This window comes from Rhinoderma darwinii, chromosome 2 (assembly GCF_050947455.1).
Source record: "Rhinoderma darwinii isolate aRhiDar2 chromosome 2, aRhiDar2.hap1, whole genome shotgun sequence".
In the NCBI taxonomy this organism is placed as follows: domain Eukaryota; kingdom Metazoa; phylum Chordata; class Amphibia; order Anura; family Rhinodermatidae; genus Rhinoderma; species Rhinoderma darwinii.
In genome coordinates this window covers 74,420,222-74,440,837 of record NC_134688.1, presented here as the reverse complement: position 1 = coordinate 74,440,837, position 20,616 = coordinate 74,420,222, and the positions used below count along the sequence as shown (strand labels likewise).

Below are 20,616 nucleotides of genomic sequence, written 5' to 3'. Positions count from 1 at the left end.
CCATATACACTATATGACCTCTCTACTGTAAATACATACAGATCTCTTTATATGCATAGATACATGTGTACAGACAAATAGGTGGCTCCTGACCAATGACATGGGTATGACAGGTGCATTCGGCTTTATTCTACGGGGCTTAGTATAGATAATATGGGGACGAGATGATCCGCTGGTGTGATACATCAGGGTCACGGCTACATTGGATACTTCTATGCCCGGACTGTGGCGCCGTTGTGCGCATGCCCGCTGTGGCGGCTGACGGCGACGCTCTCCCCCTTCGCTTCCCATGGCTCATTGCGCATGTCTGGAACTCTCGTTACGCGTCGGGAGCCCGGACATGTGCTGCAGTGCCGGAAGCCGGATGTGGGGATTGCCTCGCTTCCGGCGGTCCCAGCTGGGATGCGCCGCTGAATGGCATCACGATCCCATGGCATGGTTAGTATAAATGGGATTAAACAATACAGCACACATTAACTTACATCCCCCTGAGGAAGCACTACGTGGCGAAACGCGCGTCGGGGTCTATGTTACGGAGCGGACACCTCTCACTTCATACCACTTCATCCCATCTAGGGGTAAGTCTGCATCTTAGTCATTTTTTGTTTGATTCAACTACCATCCAGTACGATATACACTGCACCCCTCTTCCACTCAAACTAGTTATTTATGGAGACATTGTTCTCCCTTCCTTACTCTTGAGCTAAATGGTGTATTGATTGTATACTTAATTGTGAATCTGGTACTCAGTCTAACATGTATGCAGCTACCCTTGGTTAATTGGTGGCTATAACACTCGGTGCGGTCTCCGCTTTTATACTAGAGTTCTCTTTGTGCTATTTTAGTATGTACATTGTCTGTATAATAAAGATTTAACTTTTTATATTATATACATTGGCGTTAAAGGCTCTTATTTTTCTCTTAGTGGTATAAAGATTATTACATGTAGGAAAAATAAAGCCATGAGCAGTCTGATGTACGGACACGCGAAGTCATAGCAGTTATTGAAAGCACGTAACCCCAGCATACCTCTTTCTTCCAGTAAATGTTCTGCGTTGTGTTTCTTCTTGACTCTTTCAGTGTGAGCACAACAAATGTCAAACAAGTCCAGACAAAATAATGTCAGTCTTACCAATATCAGGGGAGCTACACCCAGGAAGTATTATCCAAAATATAAAGGCGCACACGGTCTCCTCCTTAATGGGGGTTTCCCAACCTTATGTAAACAAAGTTTAAAGCGGCTCTGTCACCAAATTATAAGTACCCTATATTGTACATGATGTGATCGGCGCTGTAATGTAGATTACAGCAGTGTTTTTTATTTCGAAAAACAATTATTTTTGACGGAGTTATGACCTATTTTAGCTTTATGCTAATGACTTTCTTAATGAACAACTGGACGTGTTTTACTTTTTGACCAAGTGGGCGTTGTGGAGAAAAGTGTATGACGCTGACCAATCAGTGACCAATCAGCGTCATATACTCTCCATTCATTTACTCTGCACATAGCGATATAGGTATATCGCTATGTGCAGCCACGTACACAAACACTAACATTACAGCAGTGTCCGGACAATGAATATACATTACCTCCAGCCAGGATGTGATGTGTATTCAGAATCCTGATCACTTCTCTGCACATCTCTGTGATTTACAGCACAGCACAGCGAGATCTCTCTGTAAATGACAGTTTACAGCGTAATCTCGCGAGACTACGCCTGCTATGCTGTAAATCACAGAAGTGCAGATAAGTGGTCAGGATTCTGAATACACATCACGTCCTGGCTGGAGGTAATGTATATTTATTGTCAGGACACTGCAGTAATGTTAGTGTTTGTGTATGTGGCTGCACATAGTGATATAGATATATCGCTATGTGCTGTGTAAATGAATGGAGAGAAGTGTATGACGCTGATTGGTCACTGATTGGTCAGCGTCATACACTTCTCTCCACAACGCCCACTTGGTCAAAAAGTAAAACACGCCCAGTTGTCCATTAAGAAAGCATTAGCATAAAGCTAATATAGGTCATAACTCCGTAAAAAATGATGGTTTTTCTAAATAAAAAAACACTGCTGTAATCTACATTACAGCGCCGATCACATCATGTACAATATAGGCCACTTATAATGTGGTGACAGAGACTCTTTAAACACTTCTGAAACTTTCTAAAATACATTACGTGTCAATTCTTCACCACTTCATGATGTCTTTTTATGGTCAGTGAATGAAAATATACTTGTTTACAACTGTACCCGCCTTTCAGCTGAGTGCAGGATTAGCCATATGGATTTTCAACCCCTGATACAGAATGTAACTTATAGATTTTGCATTGGGTACCGGGAGCTTCAATAGCCCCTCCCCAATTACGCATCACTTGGGGCAGAGGGACCATTGGTCCTCCTCTGACTCCAGGACCCTGGTGTGACTGCAGCCTCTGCACCCACCATAGTTATGCCCATGTCTGGAGAGAAAGTAGAATGTAATCGATCAATGACCACAAAGAGGCCACTCCTTGAAAATAGTGAGAAATTGAAACACTAAGTATATTAGAAAGCTGCAGAACTTTTCATAATAAGATGTGCTGGGCCTCCATGTCCCAGCGCTTCTCATCCTGCCCACCACGTCAGAGTGGAGCAGGCAGGTACACACTGGTGAGTGACGTCATCAGCCTGTGCTCGACCACTCCATAGGAGTCAGAAGAATTTTTTTTTTTTTTGCCCCCATACATTATCAGCCAGAACTTTTTTTATTTCAGAATTGAGGAAGCAGTATGAGCCTTGTTTTTTACTGGATAACTATTTTGAGGTATATATAAAGTAGTGTATAGTTTATATAATTTGGATTAATTGTATTTCTCACATTATTCATCATGAAAGAAAAGGGTTGCTACAGTTATGGGGATACCAAATATGCATACTAGTGGTATCATGAGAGCAAAGGTTTACATTTACTTTAAGGGTAACTAAACCTTTGATAAACTTCTGACATGTCCGAAGTTTTGATTGGTGGGGGTCCGAGCACTGAGACCCCCACCGACCTCTAAAATGAAGCGCCAGAGGCGCTCATGTGAGCACTCAGCCGCTTCATGTCTGTTTGGCATTTTCCGTAAATCAAACAGAAACTAAGCCGAACAGAAACTAAGCGGCCGAGCGCACACACGAGCATTTCTGCCGCTGTGTTTTAGCGATTGGTGGGGGTCTTAGTGCTCGGACCCTCACCAATCAAAACTTCTGACATGTCACAATGATATGTCTGAAGTTTGTCGAACGTTTAGTTACCCTTTAATATTAAAAAATTTATGCAGTAAGCCCCTCAGCGCCCTCTAGTGGTGGCAGCAGGAAACCAGCATGTTATGTTTTATATCTCATTGTCTATAAAGAAGATTTGGAGCCTTGTATCAGAAAAACAGAACTCTAACCACTGTCAAGATATATTAGGAAGTTGATCTGCACAGAATTTTGGACCGAAAAAAAGAAAAAAAAATGTTAATTCCCCGATTGCTGATATCTGAGTTGTATCCAGTCCCGGCTGTCACTTCTGGAGTATTGTTGTCTATCAAAGCCATTTTTTCATAGGTGATCGCACGGGCACAGCGATGTACGTTGTTTTGTATAAGGGAGTTAGGAACGCTTAATTCTGACTTTTATTGCGGTGCTGTCTGGATGGCAGTTGCGTTTTTTGGGGTTTTAAAGCCGCTTCTGTAAGCTGTATTTTATTTTCCGATGTACATCAGGAGGTTCTATGGTCTTACAGGTAAATTTTCTATCAGGTCCAGTTAAAGCTACATTAAATAAATTTTACATAGAATTCCCATATCCAAGGTCCATGTGGAAACCAATAGACACATTTTTATTAATAACTCTAATAAGGTCCATTCTCTTGGCGCTACTTTAGAGGTTTGTCATAAATAAATATCGTCTGGAGTGATTCATGAAACAACTCTTCGCGCTGGTTTTGTAGAGTGCGATGTACAACATGTTCCAGCATTGTCTTCAGCATTACTGAGAATCTGTCCATTGTTGCAGCTCAGAGACCCAGTCAGGATCCACCTCATCTTCCTCAAAGTCCCTGTAGATTGGAGAAAAAAAGAGCACAAAACAGAATAATTACCCACCATTATTATAAATAATATGGAGTTACAAAGCATTCACATCTATCCACAGGATATGCCATAAATGTCCGATAGATGTGGGTCCAACCCTTGCGACCCGCTCCAGACCAGAGCCCCCTAAACCCCGTTCTACCTTGCTCGGCTCTCGCTGCTTTGCGGCCACTTCGTGTTAAGATTTTTGGGAGTTACGTAAACAGCCGAGCTCATTGAGCTGCGCTGTTTCCGTAACTCCCATAGAAGGGAATGGGAGATACTGAAACAGCACAGCACAGCGAACTACGCAGTTTCTAGAACTGGGGAGCTTTGGAAACAGCTTGCCGTGCTATGCTGTTTCCAGGTCTGAAATTCCATTGTTCATACCACGGCTTGAGGAACTCAACTATTCAAATACCACCAAATGTAGTAAAGCCGTCCACAGGTCGTGTGTGTGGTATTTCAACTCAGCCCAGTTCACTTTAATGGAACCGAGCTGCAATACCAGACACAACCCATGGACAGGCGTGGCGCTGTTTCTGTAAGAAAGCAGCCATGTTCTTCTTATTTCCCCATAAGCACATCAAGTTTTCTTTCTGAACAGATCAGTGGTCTCCATCGTAAGTATACTGGTTGGAAGATAAGGGACTACAATAGGAATACAGAACTCACGTGTCTTCATCATCAGATCTTGGCTGCAGTCTATCGGGATCTATGTAAATTTCTTCTTCTCTGCTGTCTGTGGCATCTGGAGCTTTCGTATTGTTAAACAGCGGACCCTTCAGACAATCTTCAGAGGCTTCTGTTGTGCAAACAAGTGAGACAGACCAGCTATATGATCATGTACTGCATTGGACTGGGAAAATAATTTTCCAGTTGATCAAGTTGTATATTTATTCATATATAAGTTGTATTCCTATATGAAAACAATATAGGAAAAAGAGATTACAACATGTGCATAAGCGACTAATCCGACGTTTCAGCCTACCCAGGCCTGGCAGACGCCTTTATACTATATTCCCCTCTCCTCTGCAGCGACAAAGGCCTGGGATAGGACGGAACGTTGAATAAGTCACTTATATATACACGTTGTATTTCATATATTGTTTTCATATAGGAAAAGAGGTTACAACATGTGCATAATATATGAATAAATATACAACTTGATCAACTAGAAAATTCTTCTCCTGTGTGTGCGCTGGGGTATTTTGCGTGACTATATTCCGGAAACCCATCCCAACGCTGCGAGCACCACCTCTCATTACAGGAGTGCATCCCATTACTCTACTACTTCCCAAATATAAAGTCATATTATTATGAAAATTTCAGTATAAGTATAGCATTATAATCATCATCTTTAATGATATAGCAATATTCCGTAGCACTTCAAAATGACAAAGAGCAACAATCAATGAGATAAAACGAGAGGACTGTAAGGGCTCATTCAGACGAGCATGTGACTCGTCCGTGCGACGGCCGTTAAAAAAAACAACGGCGGTCACACTGACTCATGTATTTCATTGGGGCCGTTCACACGGAAGTTGTTTCAACGGAGTGTGTGAAGGGTTCGTGGAAAAATACATGTCCTATTTTCTTGCGTGTTCACGCAACCCTCCATAGACTCTAGTCTATGAGGGATCCGTGATGACGCATCCCGCACGGGTGCACCTCAGACGTGAAAAACTTCAATTTTGCACGTCCAAGGTTGCACACGCTCGTCTGAATGCAGCCTTAAGCTTTGAATATTAACCCCTTAGTGACCAGCCTATTTTAGCCCCTAATGAGCAAGCTATTTTTTTTCATTTTTCTATAGTCGCATTCAAAGAGCTATAACTTTTTTATTCTTCCGTCGACATACCGTGTTTCCCCGAAAGTAAGACAGTGTCTTGCTTTCTTTTTATCCCCAAAAGCCCCACTATGTCTTACTTTCGGGGTATGTCTTATATTGGAAAAAAATTGTCGAATTATTTATTTATTTTTTTTCACAAACTTTATTTAACTGTTTTAAATTTTTTTTTTTAGTCCCACCAGGGGACTTCACTATGCGATGTGCCGATCGCATATATAATGCTTTGGTATACTTAGTATACCGAAGCATTATTGCCTGTCAGTGTAAAACTGACAGGCAACCTATTAGGTCATGCCTCCGGCATCGCCTAACAGGCAGATGCTGAAGACAGACCTGGGGGTCTTTGTTAGACCCCCGGCTGTCATGGAAACCCGACGGCGACCCGCGATTTGTTTGCGGGGGCGCCGATCGGGTGACAGAGGGAGCGGTGACGTATGGAGACGTATGGAGAGGGGGGCGGCGCGGAAGTGGGCAGGAGGCGGCAATACCCCCGTGTTTCCCCGAAAGTAAGACATATGTCTTACTTTCGGGGTACGGCTTATATTAGCCGACCCCCCTGAAACCCCCGATACGTCTTACAATCGGGGGTGTCTTACTATCGGGGAAACACGGTAGCTGTATGAGGACTTGCTTTTTGTGGGATTAGTTGTACTTTTCAATGGCACCATTTCGGGGTAGATATCATTTTTTGATTAACTTTTATTAACTTTTTTTGGGGGCGGGGAATACAAAAAACCCTGAAATTCCGGCATTATTATATGCATTTTAAATTCAAAACATTCACTGTGCGGCGTAAATAACACGTTACCTTTATTCTGTGGGTCAGTACGATTATGACGATACCCCATATGTAGAGGTTTTTTATGTTTTACTACTTTTGCACAATAAAAACTCTTTTGAACTAAAATTATTTGCTTTTTGCATCGTCGCATTCCAAGAGCCGTGATTTTTTTATTTTTCGATCAATGTAGTGATATGAGGGATTGTTTTTTGTGGGACGAGACATAGTTTTGATTATTACTATTTTGGGGTTCATGGGACTTATTGATTAATTTTTATTATGACTTTTTGGGGGGCAATAGAAAAAAATAGCAATTTCATCATTGTTTTTTGCTGGTTTTTTTTTTTACGATGTTCACCTTGCAGTTTAAACTACATATTAACTTTATTGTTTAGGTCATTACGGTCGCGGCGATACCATATATGTGTACTTTTATTTATTTTTTACACTTTTACTAAATAAAACCACTTTTTATGGGGAAAAAATGTTTTTTTTTGTTTTTGTTTTTTACGGTGACCTTTATTAATAATTTTTATTTCACATTTATTACTTATTTTATTAGTCCCACTAGGGGACTTTACTATGCGATCTTTAGATCGCTGCTATAATGCTTTGGTATACTTAGTATACCAAAGCATTATTGCTTGTTAGTGTAAATCAGTGTAATCTGCCATGGCACCCCATCGGAGGCCTGCGATTGCATTTGCGTGCTGCTGATGGGTGAGAGAGGAAGCTCCCTCCCTCTGTAAATGATTTAAATGCCTCGGTCGCTATTGACCGCGCCAAGTAAACTTCGATCGCGGCCATTGGAGCAGGTGCCCGGGTATCATCCAGACCGCACAGGACACCAGTGCAGGGCTTAGACCAGGCTGCTGTGAAAAGGCGACAACCTAGCCTAAGGCCCCTCAGTGACACTGTGAAAAGGCGTATTGGTGGTCACTAAGGGGTTAAAGGGGTTTTCCCACAAAACACATGTATCCCCTATCCACAGGATTGGGGAGACATATGTGATTACTGGAGGTCCAACTGCTGAGACCCCCAGGGTTGAGAAGAACAGTGGACTGAAAGTTCCCCGAAGTGCTCCATGAGAATGAAGCGTTGGTGCGCATGCTCGGTCAGCACTCCATTCATTTCTATGGGACTTCCGGGAACCGCTGTCTCCGGTAGCTCCATAGAAATTAATAGAGCGCAGGTCGAGCTCGCGCACCAACGCTTCATTCTCATGGAGCACTTCGGACCCCCAGAGATGAGATATGTATCCTCTATCCTGTGTATAGGAGATACATGGGTTTGTGGAAAAAACGCCTTTAATGCCAGCAGTAACCAAATCAGACCCCACACCAGATCTTGGTTACGGAGGAGTCCTGGTAATGACCATATGGAGTTGGAGTCTCCAAATATAGTGTACAGTGCAATTACTTGTTTGTTTGGGGTTATATTGGACAAAAAAAAAAAAAAAGATAAGATGTCACAAGAAAAGTCTTGCTACAATACTGAAAACTAGACCAGGAACCTTTCATAGATAAGTGGAGAAGTAGTGGATAGACTGGTACATCTGGACAGGCTGTCCTATGTTGGTAGGGGCTCTAGAATATGGTTCAAAGACATCTGGAATGGTTGGATACTACAAATGAGTCCTGTGTACAAATATATTATTGAGTTAGGGGTTTGTTTTTTTCTCTTGTGCCTCCCACTCCCGGGTGGTGGGTGGTCAAGGGTCATTAGGTGGTATTGGGGTGATATGACAAGGGTTTATATTCTTGTATATGGTTGTTAAACTATTTTAATACACTTTGGATTGTATTTATAATTGTAATAAACTATTTTCCAAAAAATAAATAAATATGGAGTATGAGGAGCCTTTAAGAGGTTAAATCTCAAAAATGGAGGTTTATGTCTGAAAACTGCATATGCTCCCAATACACGTACTTGGTCTATAGATCGTGTAAGTCTTAAATGCTGAACAGAGATCCAGGTTGTTCAGAATATTAAGAAGAGATTCTGGTGCCTCCTTATCCCAGTCCTTCCTCTTCTCCTTCAGATCATACTTTATAACATGGCCTCCTGTGTGCAGGAATAGGACAGTCAGACAGATATGTGTGTGGTGCACATGTTGACTCAGCTTTTATACATGGAAAAACATATTAGAAAGCAATTTTTCAGAAAATGTGTAACCGATGATGGAGAAATTTTTTTGTTGCAGAATTGTTGTAAAGTCCCATGCTCATCTGAACACTATATACACAGATGTAGCCGTCTTTATCTTGACTTTGAATGCATTAAAGAGGATCTGTCACGAGTTTATAAATTCCCCATCTCCTAACTAATCTAATAGGCGCGATGATGCTGATAACTACAGTGTATTTTTTTAAGCTTTTATTATTTTAAAAGTTATGAGCATTTTTCAGAATATGCTAATGTGGCTCTAATAGCCAAAAAGGAGGCGACTCTTTGTTTTCACTCTGGGCGGTGTAATGTTTTCTGTATGACGCTGTCTATTCAAATACAGCTTCTCCCCCCTTTTTACCCAGCAACACAGTAATCCTATAGTATACAGCTTCCATTCCTGACTGTGTATTCAACTGGCGATATCTTCAGTTGTGAACATCGCTGTTCTAGGTGGTTCACAGCCCGGGAAATGGCTATTTGAAGTTATCCCACTTCCCTCCAGCCTCAGTCTCTCACACTGTGTGAAGCAGCTTCATGCTGATAGGACAGCGTCAGAGGTTGTGAGGTAGCTCCACCTCAGGAGAATCGCTGCTGTTACCTCCCACTTGTCTAATAAAGTCTCATTTACATATTTAGAAAAAAGCTCATAACTTTTAAAATGAAACTTTTTGGGACACAATTTTCACTGGAATTATCAGTGTGACAGCGCCTATTAGATTAGCTAGGAGATAGGGCATTACTAAACTAATGACAGAGCCTCTTTAAATACAGTGTCAAGGAACTTTTACTCTACTTTTTTTATGGCTTTTCGCAGCAAGTTATCAACGTCAAGATAACCTTGGCTACATATACATACAAAAGTATACATATACGTTTTCTTCCAAAACTTAGTGAAGAAAAGGGAGCTTATTTTGCCCTGGTGCTACGTTTCGGCCCAAAACACTGGAGCCTTTCTCAAGCCTTGGCTTTTCTTCAAGTTTTGGAGTGCTGCCTATTTTTGATCTTATATCCAAAAGGGACTTGAATCGGGTCCCTGTGGGGCGTGATCCTCATCTGTTGTCATACACTGGTGCGGATTATATATATATATATATATATATACACACACACACACACACACACACACAGTATCAGATAGTGGCTTATAGCAAGAGATTGCTATTTATTTTCTAAACTGCAAAAGAAAAACGACGCCAAGAATATGAGCAGCTTGTATGTCCAAGGTTCACATTGTATTTATACACCAGAGAAACGTAGACTTCCTAATAAATATTATTTCATTTTATTCTTGCTGTTTGCTTAGCGGCGGTCTTAAATACGTTTAGGCTGTTGCTTAGTAACAAAAGAAGGAAGTCAGTGGGTGACACCATCAGATCTCCCCACTCTCGTGGAGATCCGGCATCAGTTTCAGTAGATAGGTTGGTGGCACTAGATCTAAGGCTACGTTCACACAAGCGTAAAAAACGCGTGTAAATCTGGTCCGTGTGTGTGTTGCGTTATTGCATCTGCGCTTTGCATTTTTCACGCACTCGCAAAGCACATATTTTTTTTTATAGAATTGATGCGCAAATCACATTCAGCACACGGATGTGCATCCGTGTGCCGTGCGTGGTTTTCACGCACCCATTGACTTCATTGGGCGATAGGTACGTGAAAACGCACCAATATAGGACAAGCAGTGAGTTTCACAGAACGGACTCTCGCTGCATGAAAAATCACGAATGTGTGAACGGCAACATTGAAGTCCTTGTGCTGTGCGTGATTTCCATGCACAGCCCACGGACGAGATTCACACTAGTGTGAATGGGCCCTTAGTTTACCAGGCCTGGATCATGTGGTATTTAGGTATAATGAAATTCTTGTAAAATATTTTTAAGCGTAATAGGAACAAATTCTACTGATACTAGTGTGAAGTGACAATTTGGAATAATAATATTCCTTGAAGGTGAGAGTATCAAAATATTAAGAAACTTAGCATCATCACAGTGCACTATAAAATTATTATTAAGGCTCAATGCACACGATGCCGTGTGGATTTGCATGTGGCAAATCTACAGTGAAATACAGTAACAGCATAGTCAATGAGATTCCAGGAAATCTCATGTACACGATGCGGTATTTTTCAGGACGAAAATTGACCTGCAGTGCATTTTTTAGAATCCGCAGCATTTCAATTTACCTTGCATTTCCGCTTGCGAATTGTATCTGCTTAGTGCTGTGGAAAATCGCACCAAAATCCGCAGCATGAGAACGTGCCAAAAAACGCATCAAAACGTAAAACCCGCACCGAAAAACGCATGATTAGGTGCGGTTTTTACCTGCGAGTTTCCTGCATATTGCTGCGGTTTTGGTGCGTATTTTCCGCAGCAAAATACGCAATATGTGCATGTAGCTTTAAAGAGGTTTTCAAGGTTTACATGGATAGCCTATCCTTAGACTATCAGCCAACCTATGGGACCTCCATGATCAGCAGGACTAAGTGGCAGACCCAGACATAGCGCCACCCAAGTGTGCGGCTGTGTTTGGTACTGCAACCTAGCCCCAGTGAATGCAGCGGATCTGCAGTACCATCCTTAGGATAGGCTGTCAATGTTAAAACTTGGAAGCCCGTTAAAATACAGTTTTAATTAAAGACAAGACATTAATAAATGTAACCCACTCACCTACACTTCTGTTTGCTTTGATGCTAGATGTAAGGATAGAGGCATTTTCTAGAACATTTAAGACCGTGCCTGTAGCTCCTTTCTCCCATTGTCTCCTACCTGAGGCTGGTGAACTGGACTGTTGAACTGTATAAAGAGGAGAAACCCAAAATCATGAATTACAATGAAAACCAATCATAATGGAGGTTATGTATGAATTGTGGAAATAATGAGTTATTATATTGTACACAGTATATAGAAAAGTATCAGATGCAACGAGAAAATGCAAGTTTAGCATCAGTAACCCCAATATTTTTCCGCTTCCTCAAATTTTTATATCGGGCAATGCAACTGAGCAGAATTATTGTGTGACCTATACTGTATGTGTTCAAGATTTTTCTGTTTAGCAAACCAAATGTACATCTGACATGTAGAACGGATGGTGCAATCATTTATTATTAGCCTTAAAGGGGTATTCCAGCCACCATATTTCTAGTAAACCTTCTCTAGGTGCCCTGCATTCTCAAAGCGACTATGGCATATGGCTTTTCAATGAATAACTCCTTCCTAAAACAGTTGATCGATTTATTTCTGTGCAGAACACGCGAATCACGTTCATCCTTTACAGAGAAATCAACTCATCTGGGGATGTATTGAAATCAATGAGCACTGGTGTATTTACTATTAAAAAGCTCTACAAGTTTATTTATTACACCTACATTCATACAGTCTATTACAACATGACAAAGAAGCCATGTATGGAACCAATAATAATTGTATTTCTTGTCTGAAGGTGGGGCATCACATTTAGGGACCAGTCCATATTCCCAATAGACATCATACTAGTGAGTAATTTACATTTTTTGGCACATGCGTATTGAGATATAAGTTTTAGAAAGCGGAATACCCCTTTAACCAGTTGAAAAGCAAATTCACCCAATGGCTAATCTATAAACAAATTAAATCATAACCCCCTATACCGTCAGGAGGGGTTTCCTGCTGTTCTTTCATAGGATGGATGATTGAGGCAGATTCATCCTTTGGGAGGCCGGAAGGGTCATCAAGCTATTAAAAGAGGTATAACATTGGAATAAGAAGTAGTAACCTTCCACCATCCATGAGAACATGATCTGGTGAGAAGAAGTGGTTACCTGTGCAGACACACACAAATTCACCATTTTTAGTAGGGCTCTTCTCTTGAGGATAGTGTTGACTGAAGGCCGCTGCCGGGGGTCTTTGCGAAATATCTGTTTAATGAGGCTCCGCAAATCATAAGAGTACTGAGAAGGTAGCGGACTGTAAGTACCATGGCAAATCTTCATAATTAGATTCTTCCAGCTGCCTGCTTGAAACTTGACAGAGAAAAAGAAGAATTACTGTATGTATTAGTGTGGAGAACCATCTGGAGCCCTCTAGTAATGGTGCCATTTCTCCCCGAGTTTAGCTATTCAGCAGTTTTACATTTGGTTCTATTTAAGATGCCCCACAGTAAAACCTTTTCTAATGGTTATAGCTTCTGTCCTAGGCTTCATTCACACCTATCAGACAAAGGTCAATTTCCTCTTCCTCTACAAAAACACCTGGCTGGATGGGAATGACAGACCCAGATCGTTTCCATCCAGCGCTCCATTGAGATCGGTGGCCACAGAGAACATCAATGGACAGAGGAACCTTGAATACGTTTCTCCATCATATAAAAATAGGCATCAGTCAAAAACACTAACTTTTTTGGGATCCATGTGCAGACAACGTTTTTGGCGGCAGAAAAGTGACAAAAAGGATGTAAACTCGTCCTTAAGCTGGCAATACATGAGATAAAAGTCGGGCGACATTGCTGGTTTCGGTCATTTTGGCCGACCATCGTTTACATAACTGAGGCCTGTACCCTCGCCTCACAGCCTGCACTAGACATCACAGTGCATCAGTTTTGCCCGGAGTGTTCCTTCAAACATTTCTATACTTGAGAGGAAATCGTTTGAAAGAACAATTCAATTTAATCTCTGAATTGTACTGTATTGCTGAACACTATACAATATGGAATCAGTCATACTACTAGGCCTCAGAATCAGGATCAAAAGTGGCCATTTTGGACGTCTGTGGTAGTTGTCCCCTATTTCTAATTTTTAATTACTGGAGAACTTGCTCTGATCTAGACGGAGGCTCGGAACACTTTGAACAATGAAAATAGAAACGACATGATTGCTGATTTTTTTTAGGTGGATGTATCTTCTCAATATATATTTATAGGGTCAGAGAGCTAAGAAATTAATTTACTTACAGGGTGTTTCAAGGTGCAGATTTCATAGAGCACACATCCCAATGACCACATATCACTGGAACAGAGAACCAACAAGTACAGGTAACTAAAAATACACAATGTTACTAAAAAACATAACAGATTTAGAGAATTAGGCTGGGGCTACACACGGACTATTGTGCAACAGTTACAGTCATTCTTATTTATTTCTTTTTCTACCTCCTTTTTTTGGAGGAAGGGTTTTTCTCCGTTCCTATGACAGGATGTGATCCAGTTTTTGCCACTAAATATATAGTATTCACAGGGGGCCATAGTATGCCAATGTGAATAAGGACTAATTACAGTTCTCAAAGCTGAGCGGTAGATACAATTGTATCCTCTGAGCAAAATACATCAGCAGTCAGAACAGGCACTTGACAGGGTCCTCCGTTTCCTAGGGGGCACAAGGGGCTGAACCTCCAGGAGGAATCGGAGAGTGGATCAGAAAACATTCTGTTCCATTGCCAGTTGCAGTAGTGGGGCACATCTTTCATTTACCGTTGTGTGAGAAATATATGGCAGTGTTATGTGGGCAGTAGTATTAGTTAGGCGTTGCATTGCAGTATCCACTGTGTGGCAGTATTGTATGTACATTGTATGGAAGCACTATTTGGCATTGTAAGGTATAGTAGTAGTTGGGTATAAACATTTCTAGGGTATGTTCTCACAGCTTATTTTTAGGCGTATTTCGGAGCGTAAAACTCTCGTATTACGCTCCAAAATACACTTGAAATGCGCCTGCAAACAGTTTTCCATGGATTTTAATGGGAAATACACTGTGTAGTTCATATGAGGTGTATTTTTACGTTGCTGAATTTTAAAAATGCATCGTAAAAATATGCCATGTCACTTCTTTAAGTGTTTTACAAGCGGATTTTCCATGGACATTACAAAAAACTATTTGAAAGTACGCTTCAAAATATGCCTGAAAAATGCTTGCAAAAATAAGCTCCAAAAAACGCCTGGATTCAGCGGCTGTTTTCTCTTGAAATCAGCCTTGTATTTTTCTGCCTCAAACATATGCCGTGTTAACATACCCTAAAAAAAGTGAAAATGTAGTGTGAGCAGTATTAGATCGGTATGGGGTTTTAGCCTCTGGATGTAATCAAGAATGTTCCCATCTACTGACAGCGAGTGTCATGACACCTTAATTTACATTATCGTGGGGGGTCCAAAGCGACCGGACCTGCGTCAATTACAAATTGATGATATATCCTACGGTAAAAGTACAGAACCCCTTAAAAAATTAGATGTAAATTTTCAAAAGTCAATTATTTTTTAATAAAATGATGTGTAATCTGATTTTATGCAGCTTTTAAATAGGTTTTTATTCAAACCAAATTTTATACAGGATACATAAAAGGTATTTCAAAAGTATTTTTTTTTCATATAAAAACCTATTGAAAAGTTGCATAAAATCAGATTCTACACAGTTTTAAACAAGATTGACTTCACAGGTCTACATAGCCTTTAATATTTTTATAAAGCTATTATTATTACTACATAAAACTGGACAACCCCATTATATATAATAAAATATAGAATTAGCAACCCTTAAACTAACCAACCCTAAGGATTTAAGGGTCTTCCCGTTAAAGACAAGGTTTGTGCATACATCAATAGTCATTGTTAGTGGACACCACATCACTCACAAATGGTAATTGTTTTACATCAGTAGATCATTTTACCTTTTATTATTGTATGGCAAGTTTTCCCAGATCTCAGGAGGAACATAATAAGGTGTCCCAACATATGTGCACGCATAGGCCATTGGACTAGGAAAAAAAACAAAAAACATATTTTTTTGTGAAATATTAAAATAAATATGTGCCTCGGACATTTGGTAAAATTGTGCCTGAAAGGGGTTGTGTATGATCTTCCCAGAAAAGGCTCCACTTCTGTTCATGGGATGTGTCTGTTATTGATCACTGTACAAGTGAATGTGGTCGAGCTGCAATGACAGACAAAAGTTGCACATACAAGGTGTTATAACTTGGCGGCCTAATGTCAAGATCTGCATGTTCCCGCTCTGACGCCTATCAGTAGGTCACAGTCGACTATTTGTCCTCCACCTGTAATAATTCATTACTTTCTTGAGGTTTTCAACTATTATTCAGTTTGTTTTTGCAGTGTGTCTTTACTATCTGGAAACATTCAATAAACAGCCAGCTGCTGTTGATGGACCTTGTTAGAGACTTATTTGTATTTGACTTGTGTGAATACCAGGGAAACTGGACAACAGTAGCTCAGGAACATTTAAATAGTTTTATTAATATATTAATATCTAATCGTATCACTGGGTGACTCCACAGTGTATTAAGGTGTTAAAAGGGTATTCCCAACTTAAACACATAACATATCCACAGGATATGCCATAAATGTCTGATAGAGGTTGCCCCAAGCTCGGGTACCCGCACCTATATTGAGAATGGGGGCCTCCTGACACCGTTTCGCCTGGTGCCTTGTAATGAATCAGTCATGATTCCATCATATATCAGTTTTTTAGCTGGATACAATGCTACAGCATGCTATGCTATTCTGACTGTCCGACAGCAACTAAAACCTGACAGAAAAAGACCTAAGGCTCTGTTCACATCTGCGTTGGAGGCAACATTAGGGACCTCTATCGAAGATTCCGTCGTTATTGCCGGACACTATGACGCATGTCCCCACTCTGAGGCCGGATTCACACGAGCGTTGCGTTTTGGCATTTTGCGCGCGCAAACACCATTTGACAGCTGCGTGTGTCATCCGTGTCTGATGCGCGGCTGCGTGATTTTCGCGCAGCCGCCATCATAGAGATGAGTCTAGTCGACGCCCGTCACTGTCCAAGGTGCTGAAAGAGCTAACTCTTTCAGCACCCTCGACAGTGAATGCCGTGAAAAAAAGAAAAAGTTCGTACTTACCGAGAACTTCCCGGCCGTTGCCTTGGTGACGCGTCCTTGGTGACGCGCCTCTCGACATCGGGCCCCACCTCCCTGGATGACGCGCCAGTCCATGTGACCGCTGCAGGCTGTGCTTGGCCTGTGATTGGCTGGAGCTGTCACTTGGCCTGAATTGTCATCCCGGGAGGTCAGACTGGAGGAAGAAGCCGGGAGTTATCGGTAAGTCAGAACTTCTTTTTTTTTTTTACAGGTTCATGTTTATTGGGATCGGTAGTCACTGTCCATGGTGCTGAAACAGTTTAACTCTTTCTGCACCATGGACAGTGACTATCTCCTGACGTCGCGTACCGATAATTTTTTTGCCGGGTTCGGCCAAATCGAGTTCGGCCGAACCCGGTGAAGTTCGGTTCGCTTGTCCGGCTTCGCTAATCGCAAAGACACTCCGTTTGGATGTTCGGAAACAGAAAAGCACGTGGTGCGTTTCTGTTTACATTCATCCTTTTGACAGCTGTTGCGCAAACACGCAGTTCGCACGGAAGTGCTTCCGTGCGACATGCGTGGTTTTCACGCACCCATTGACTTCAATGGGTGCGTGATGCGTTGAAAACGCAGAATCAACGGACATGTCGTGAGTTTTTTGCAACGGAGCAACGCTGCGCAAAAAACGCTGGCATGTCTGCACGGCCCCATTGACTAATATAGCTACGGGCAACGCACGTGAAAATCACGCGCGTTGCACGCGCGTATTTTACGTTCGTCTGAATAAGCCCTGAGGCTTATCAGTAGGACACAGATTTGTCCCCCACCTGTAATGTTTCACTACTTTCTTGATCCTTTTAACTATTATTTAGTTTGTTTTTGCAGTGCATTTTTTTTAAAGTTAATGGGTTTGGCCACACGCCGTTGATTTCCATCATGCGGTGGATCCGTTAGCTCCATTTTTCGTTGTTCTGCTTCTATAATGGGGCAGAACAACGAAAACCCCAATGCAGATGTGGACACAGCCTTAGGCCTTATTCACACAAACGTGTAATACGTCCGTGATACGCGCGTGATTTTCACGTGCGTCGCACGGACGTATGTAAGTGAATGGGGCCGTTCAGACTGTCAGTGATTTTCACGCAGCGTATGTGCGCTGCGTAAAACTCATGACATGTCCTATACTTGCCCGTGTTTCGCGCAGCACGCACCTATTGAAGTCAACGGGTGCGTGCAAATTGCGCACGGCACACGGACGCACTTCTGGATGCCGTGCGTGATTCGCGCAACAGTAGTAAAAAGAATGAATGAAAACCGAAAAGCACTTTCTGTTTTTATGTTTGTAAACATAAAAACAGAGTGTCATAATGATGCCGGCTGCGCGAAAATCATGCAGCCACGTACCATATACAGATGACACACTGAGCTTTTGCGCGTGCAAAACGCAGCGTTTTTTGCGCGCGCAAAAGAGACACGCTCGTGTGAATAAGGCCTTACAGAGGTGTGAACAAAGCCTTACAGTAATGGCCTGAAATAAAACAGTGTATACCCTGTGAATAAGAGTTCAGAAAAACTATTTCATAACAATGTAGCATCCGACCACTGCAGCAAATTACTGTGACAAATGACTATAGATTGCTGCAATAATATGTGGACACATGACTGGAATATTGTTTAGGAGTAGAGAAACTAAATGTTAGAGAACTAAAGCAGGGGTGGGGGGGGGGGGGGGGGAAACGTCCGGCCCGCAGGCCATATAAGTCCCGCAAGATTATTTAGTCCGGCCTGACCTCACTCAGACCGTGCTGTCGCCGAGTCATTTGCTACTTGGCTCCGTCCGCCCTACTCACTCACATTTAGGGGCAGCAGAAGGGCGAACGGAGCCAAGTATGACGCGACTGGTCCACCCCCGAGCCGGCACATACTGACCTCCTCACTCAGACCGCCGCATCCTCATTCACTAGTAGTGAATGACAGTACTTGGCTCCATCTGCCCTCCTCCTGCTCCTGACCTAAAATGTAGAAACTTAGCGGAGGCCTAAATGTAGAAATTTAGCTGTAGTGTAGACATAGGACATGTGCTAAATGCATGAAGTGAGGTCAGGTGACAGAGGTTTATTTTTCATCAAGGACATTTATGATATATCCCCAGGTTACGCCATTAATGTCAGATAGGTGCGGGTCATAGATCTATCTCTAGAACGGGGCCCCCTAAACCCCCATTCTACCTCTTTGTGTTGTGGCTGAAGCTTGCGATTTCCGACCATGAAGAAAACCGCGTAACTCGCTGAGCTATGCGGTTTCCGTAGTCCCATAGAACTGAATAGTTGTTACAGAAACAGCGTAACTCGCATTCTACGCTGCTTCCGTAACTGATATTCACTACTATGGGAGTTACAGAAACAGCGCAGCTCAGCGAACTACGCTGTTTTCTTCTTCATGGTTGGAAATTGCCCGAAACACAGAGGTAGAACGGGATTTAGGGGGCCCCATTCTAGAGATAGATGCGTGTCCCACCTCTGGGACCCGCACCTATCTGACATTTATGACATCCAATGGATATGTCATAAATGTCTCTGATGGGAAAATCCCTTTAAGTATGTCGGAACAACTTACTGCTGCGAATTCTTTTCAAAACTTACTATTGCAAAGTGTCGACTGCGCTTCAGACTGACAAACGCAGTAGCCACATCAATACCGGCTAACATCACACGCCTCACCAAGAGAAGCAGTTCCAGCCATCACATTAGGGGTGAGTTAATTAAATGTTTGACCAAATATAGCAGGCTCATTTTTAAGTTTATAATTTTGTATGGCCCACGAAAGATGTTATAAATATCCAAATGGCCCATGGCAGAAAAAAAAGGTTCCCCACCCCTGCAATAAAGGATAGAAAAAGCGTTGAGTAAAAATGACAGCTGAATTGCTGCTGAACACAATCTTGTATAATAAGGCCTGATTCACACGAACGTGTTAAACGTCGGTGGGACGGCCGTTGAAAAAGCGGCCGTACCACGGATCTATGTAATTCAATGTGGCCGTTCACACAGCCGCTGTTTCAATGAACCGTATGAAGGGTACGTGGGAAAATAGGACATGTCCTATCTTTTCACGCATCCCTCCATAGACTCTCAACTGTGGGGGATGCGTGACATCGCGTCCCGCAGCGCTGAACATGGATGCACCTCGGACGTAAAAAACTGCCGTTTTTCATGTCTGCGCAGCGCTCGTGTGAATCTGGCCTGAGACTGTTCACATCTGTTCGAGTTCTCCATTGTTCCGCTCAATCATAGGAGCAGCCAGATCCGTCCCATAATGAAAACCCATAGTGCCCGAGGGAACCCATTGACTTTAATGGGTTCTGTCATGATATACGTTGTCTTATAGCTCAGCATGCGGCTTTTTTTTGTCCCACGGAAATGACAAAATCTGCAAGGAGGCTCCGTTGCAGATGTGAAAAGATTCTAATGTTGTTGGCAAACGTGTGTTTTTTTGAGTATTATACTGTATATACATATTAGCATAGTAAAAGGCAGAAATATGTGGAGGCCTATAGATGATTTTTCCTTTTTTACTATGACTTGTATACTGCATATTATTTCCATGTGTAGAAGTATTTGAATAGTACATTATACATTTATTTGACCAATCATTAAATTATTTCACATAATAATAATTACCTGGAGAGAACACGCGCTGATCCAAAGTCCCCCAACTTTATGGTTCTTCTTTGAGTGAGGAAAATATTCTGCATTGTAGAAATACATACAGCTTTATTCACATATGTCTAAATGTAATTATAAAATGGTTTTTGTTCTTCCTTACACCTACAGTATAAACCAACCTTCAATAAATAGGACTGAGCTGCAATATCAGACACAGCCCATGGACAATGGAAGCGCTGTTACTGGGAAAAAACAAAAGCGCC

At 41.9% G+C, this 20,616-nt stretch overlaps 1 protein-coding gene across 2 annotated transcripts in view; it reads right to left on the bottom strand.

Annotated features, from left to right (window-relative positions):
- Positions 1–3,825: 3,825 nt before the first annotated feature.
- Positions 3,826–20,616, bottom strand: part of NEK3 (NIMA related kinase 3) — a 31,878-nt gene continuing 15,087 nt past the window's right edge. For both annotated transcript variants that reach the window (XM_075851760.1, XM_075851759.1), the window contains exons 6-14: positions 20,369–20,436; positions 15,513–15,599; positions 13,807–13,861; positions 12,680–12,880; positions 12,509–12,593; positions 11,550–11,675; positions 8,647–8,781; positions 4,760–4,889; positions 3,826–4,071 (exon numbers count right to left, since the gene is read on the bottom strand). In XM_075851760.1, the coding sequence (XP_075707875.1) occupies positions 4,002–4,071; positions 4,760–4,889; positions 8,647–8,781; positions 11,550–11,675; positions 12,509–12,593; positions 12,680–12,880; positions 13,807–13,861; positions 15,513–15,599; positions 20,369–20,436 (957 nt within the window). In that variant the 3' untranslated portion in view covers positions 3,826–4,001. The remainder of the gene's footprint in view (positions 4,072–4,759; positions 4,890–8,646; positions 8,782–11,549; positions 11,676–12,508; positions 12,594–12,679; positions 12,881–13,806; positions 13,862–15,512; positions 15,600–20,368; positions 20,437–20,616) is intronic.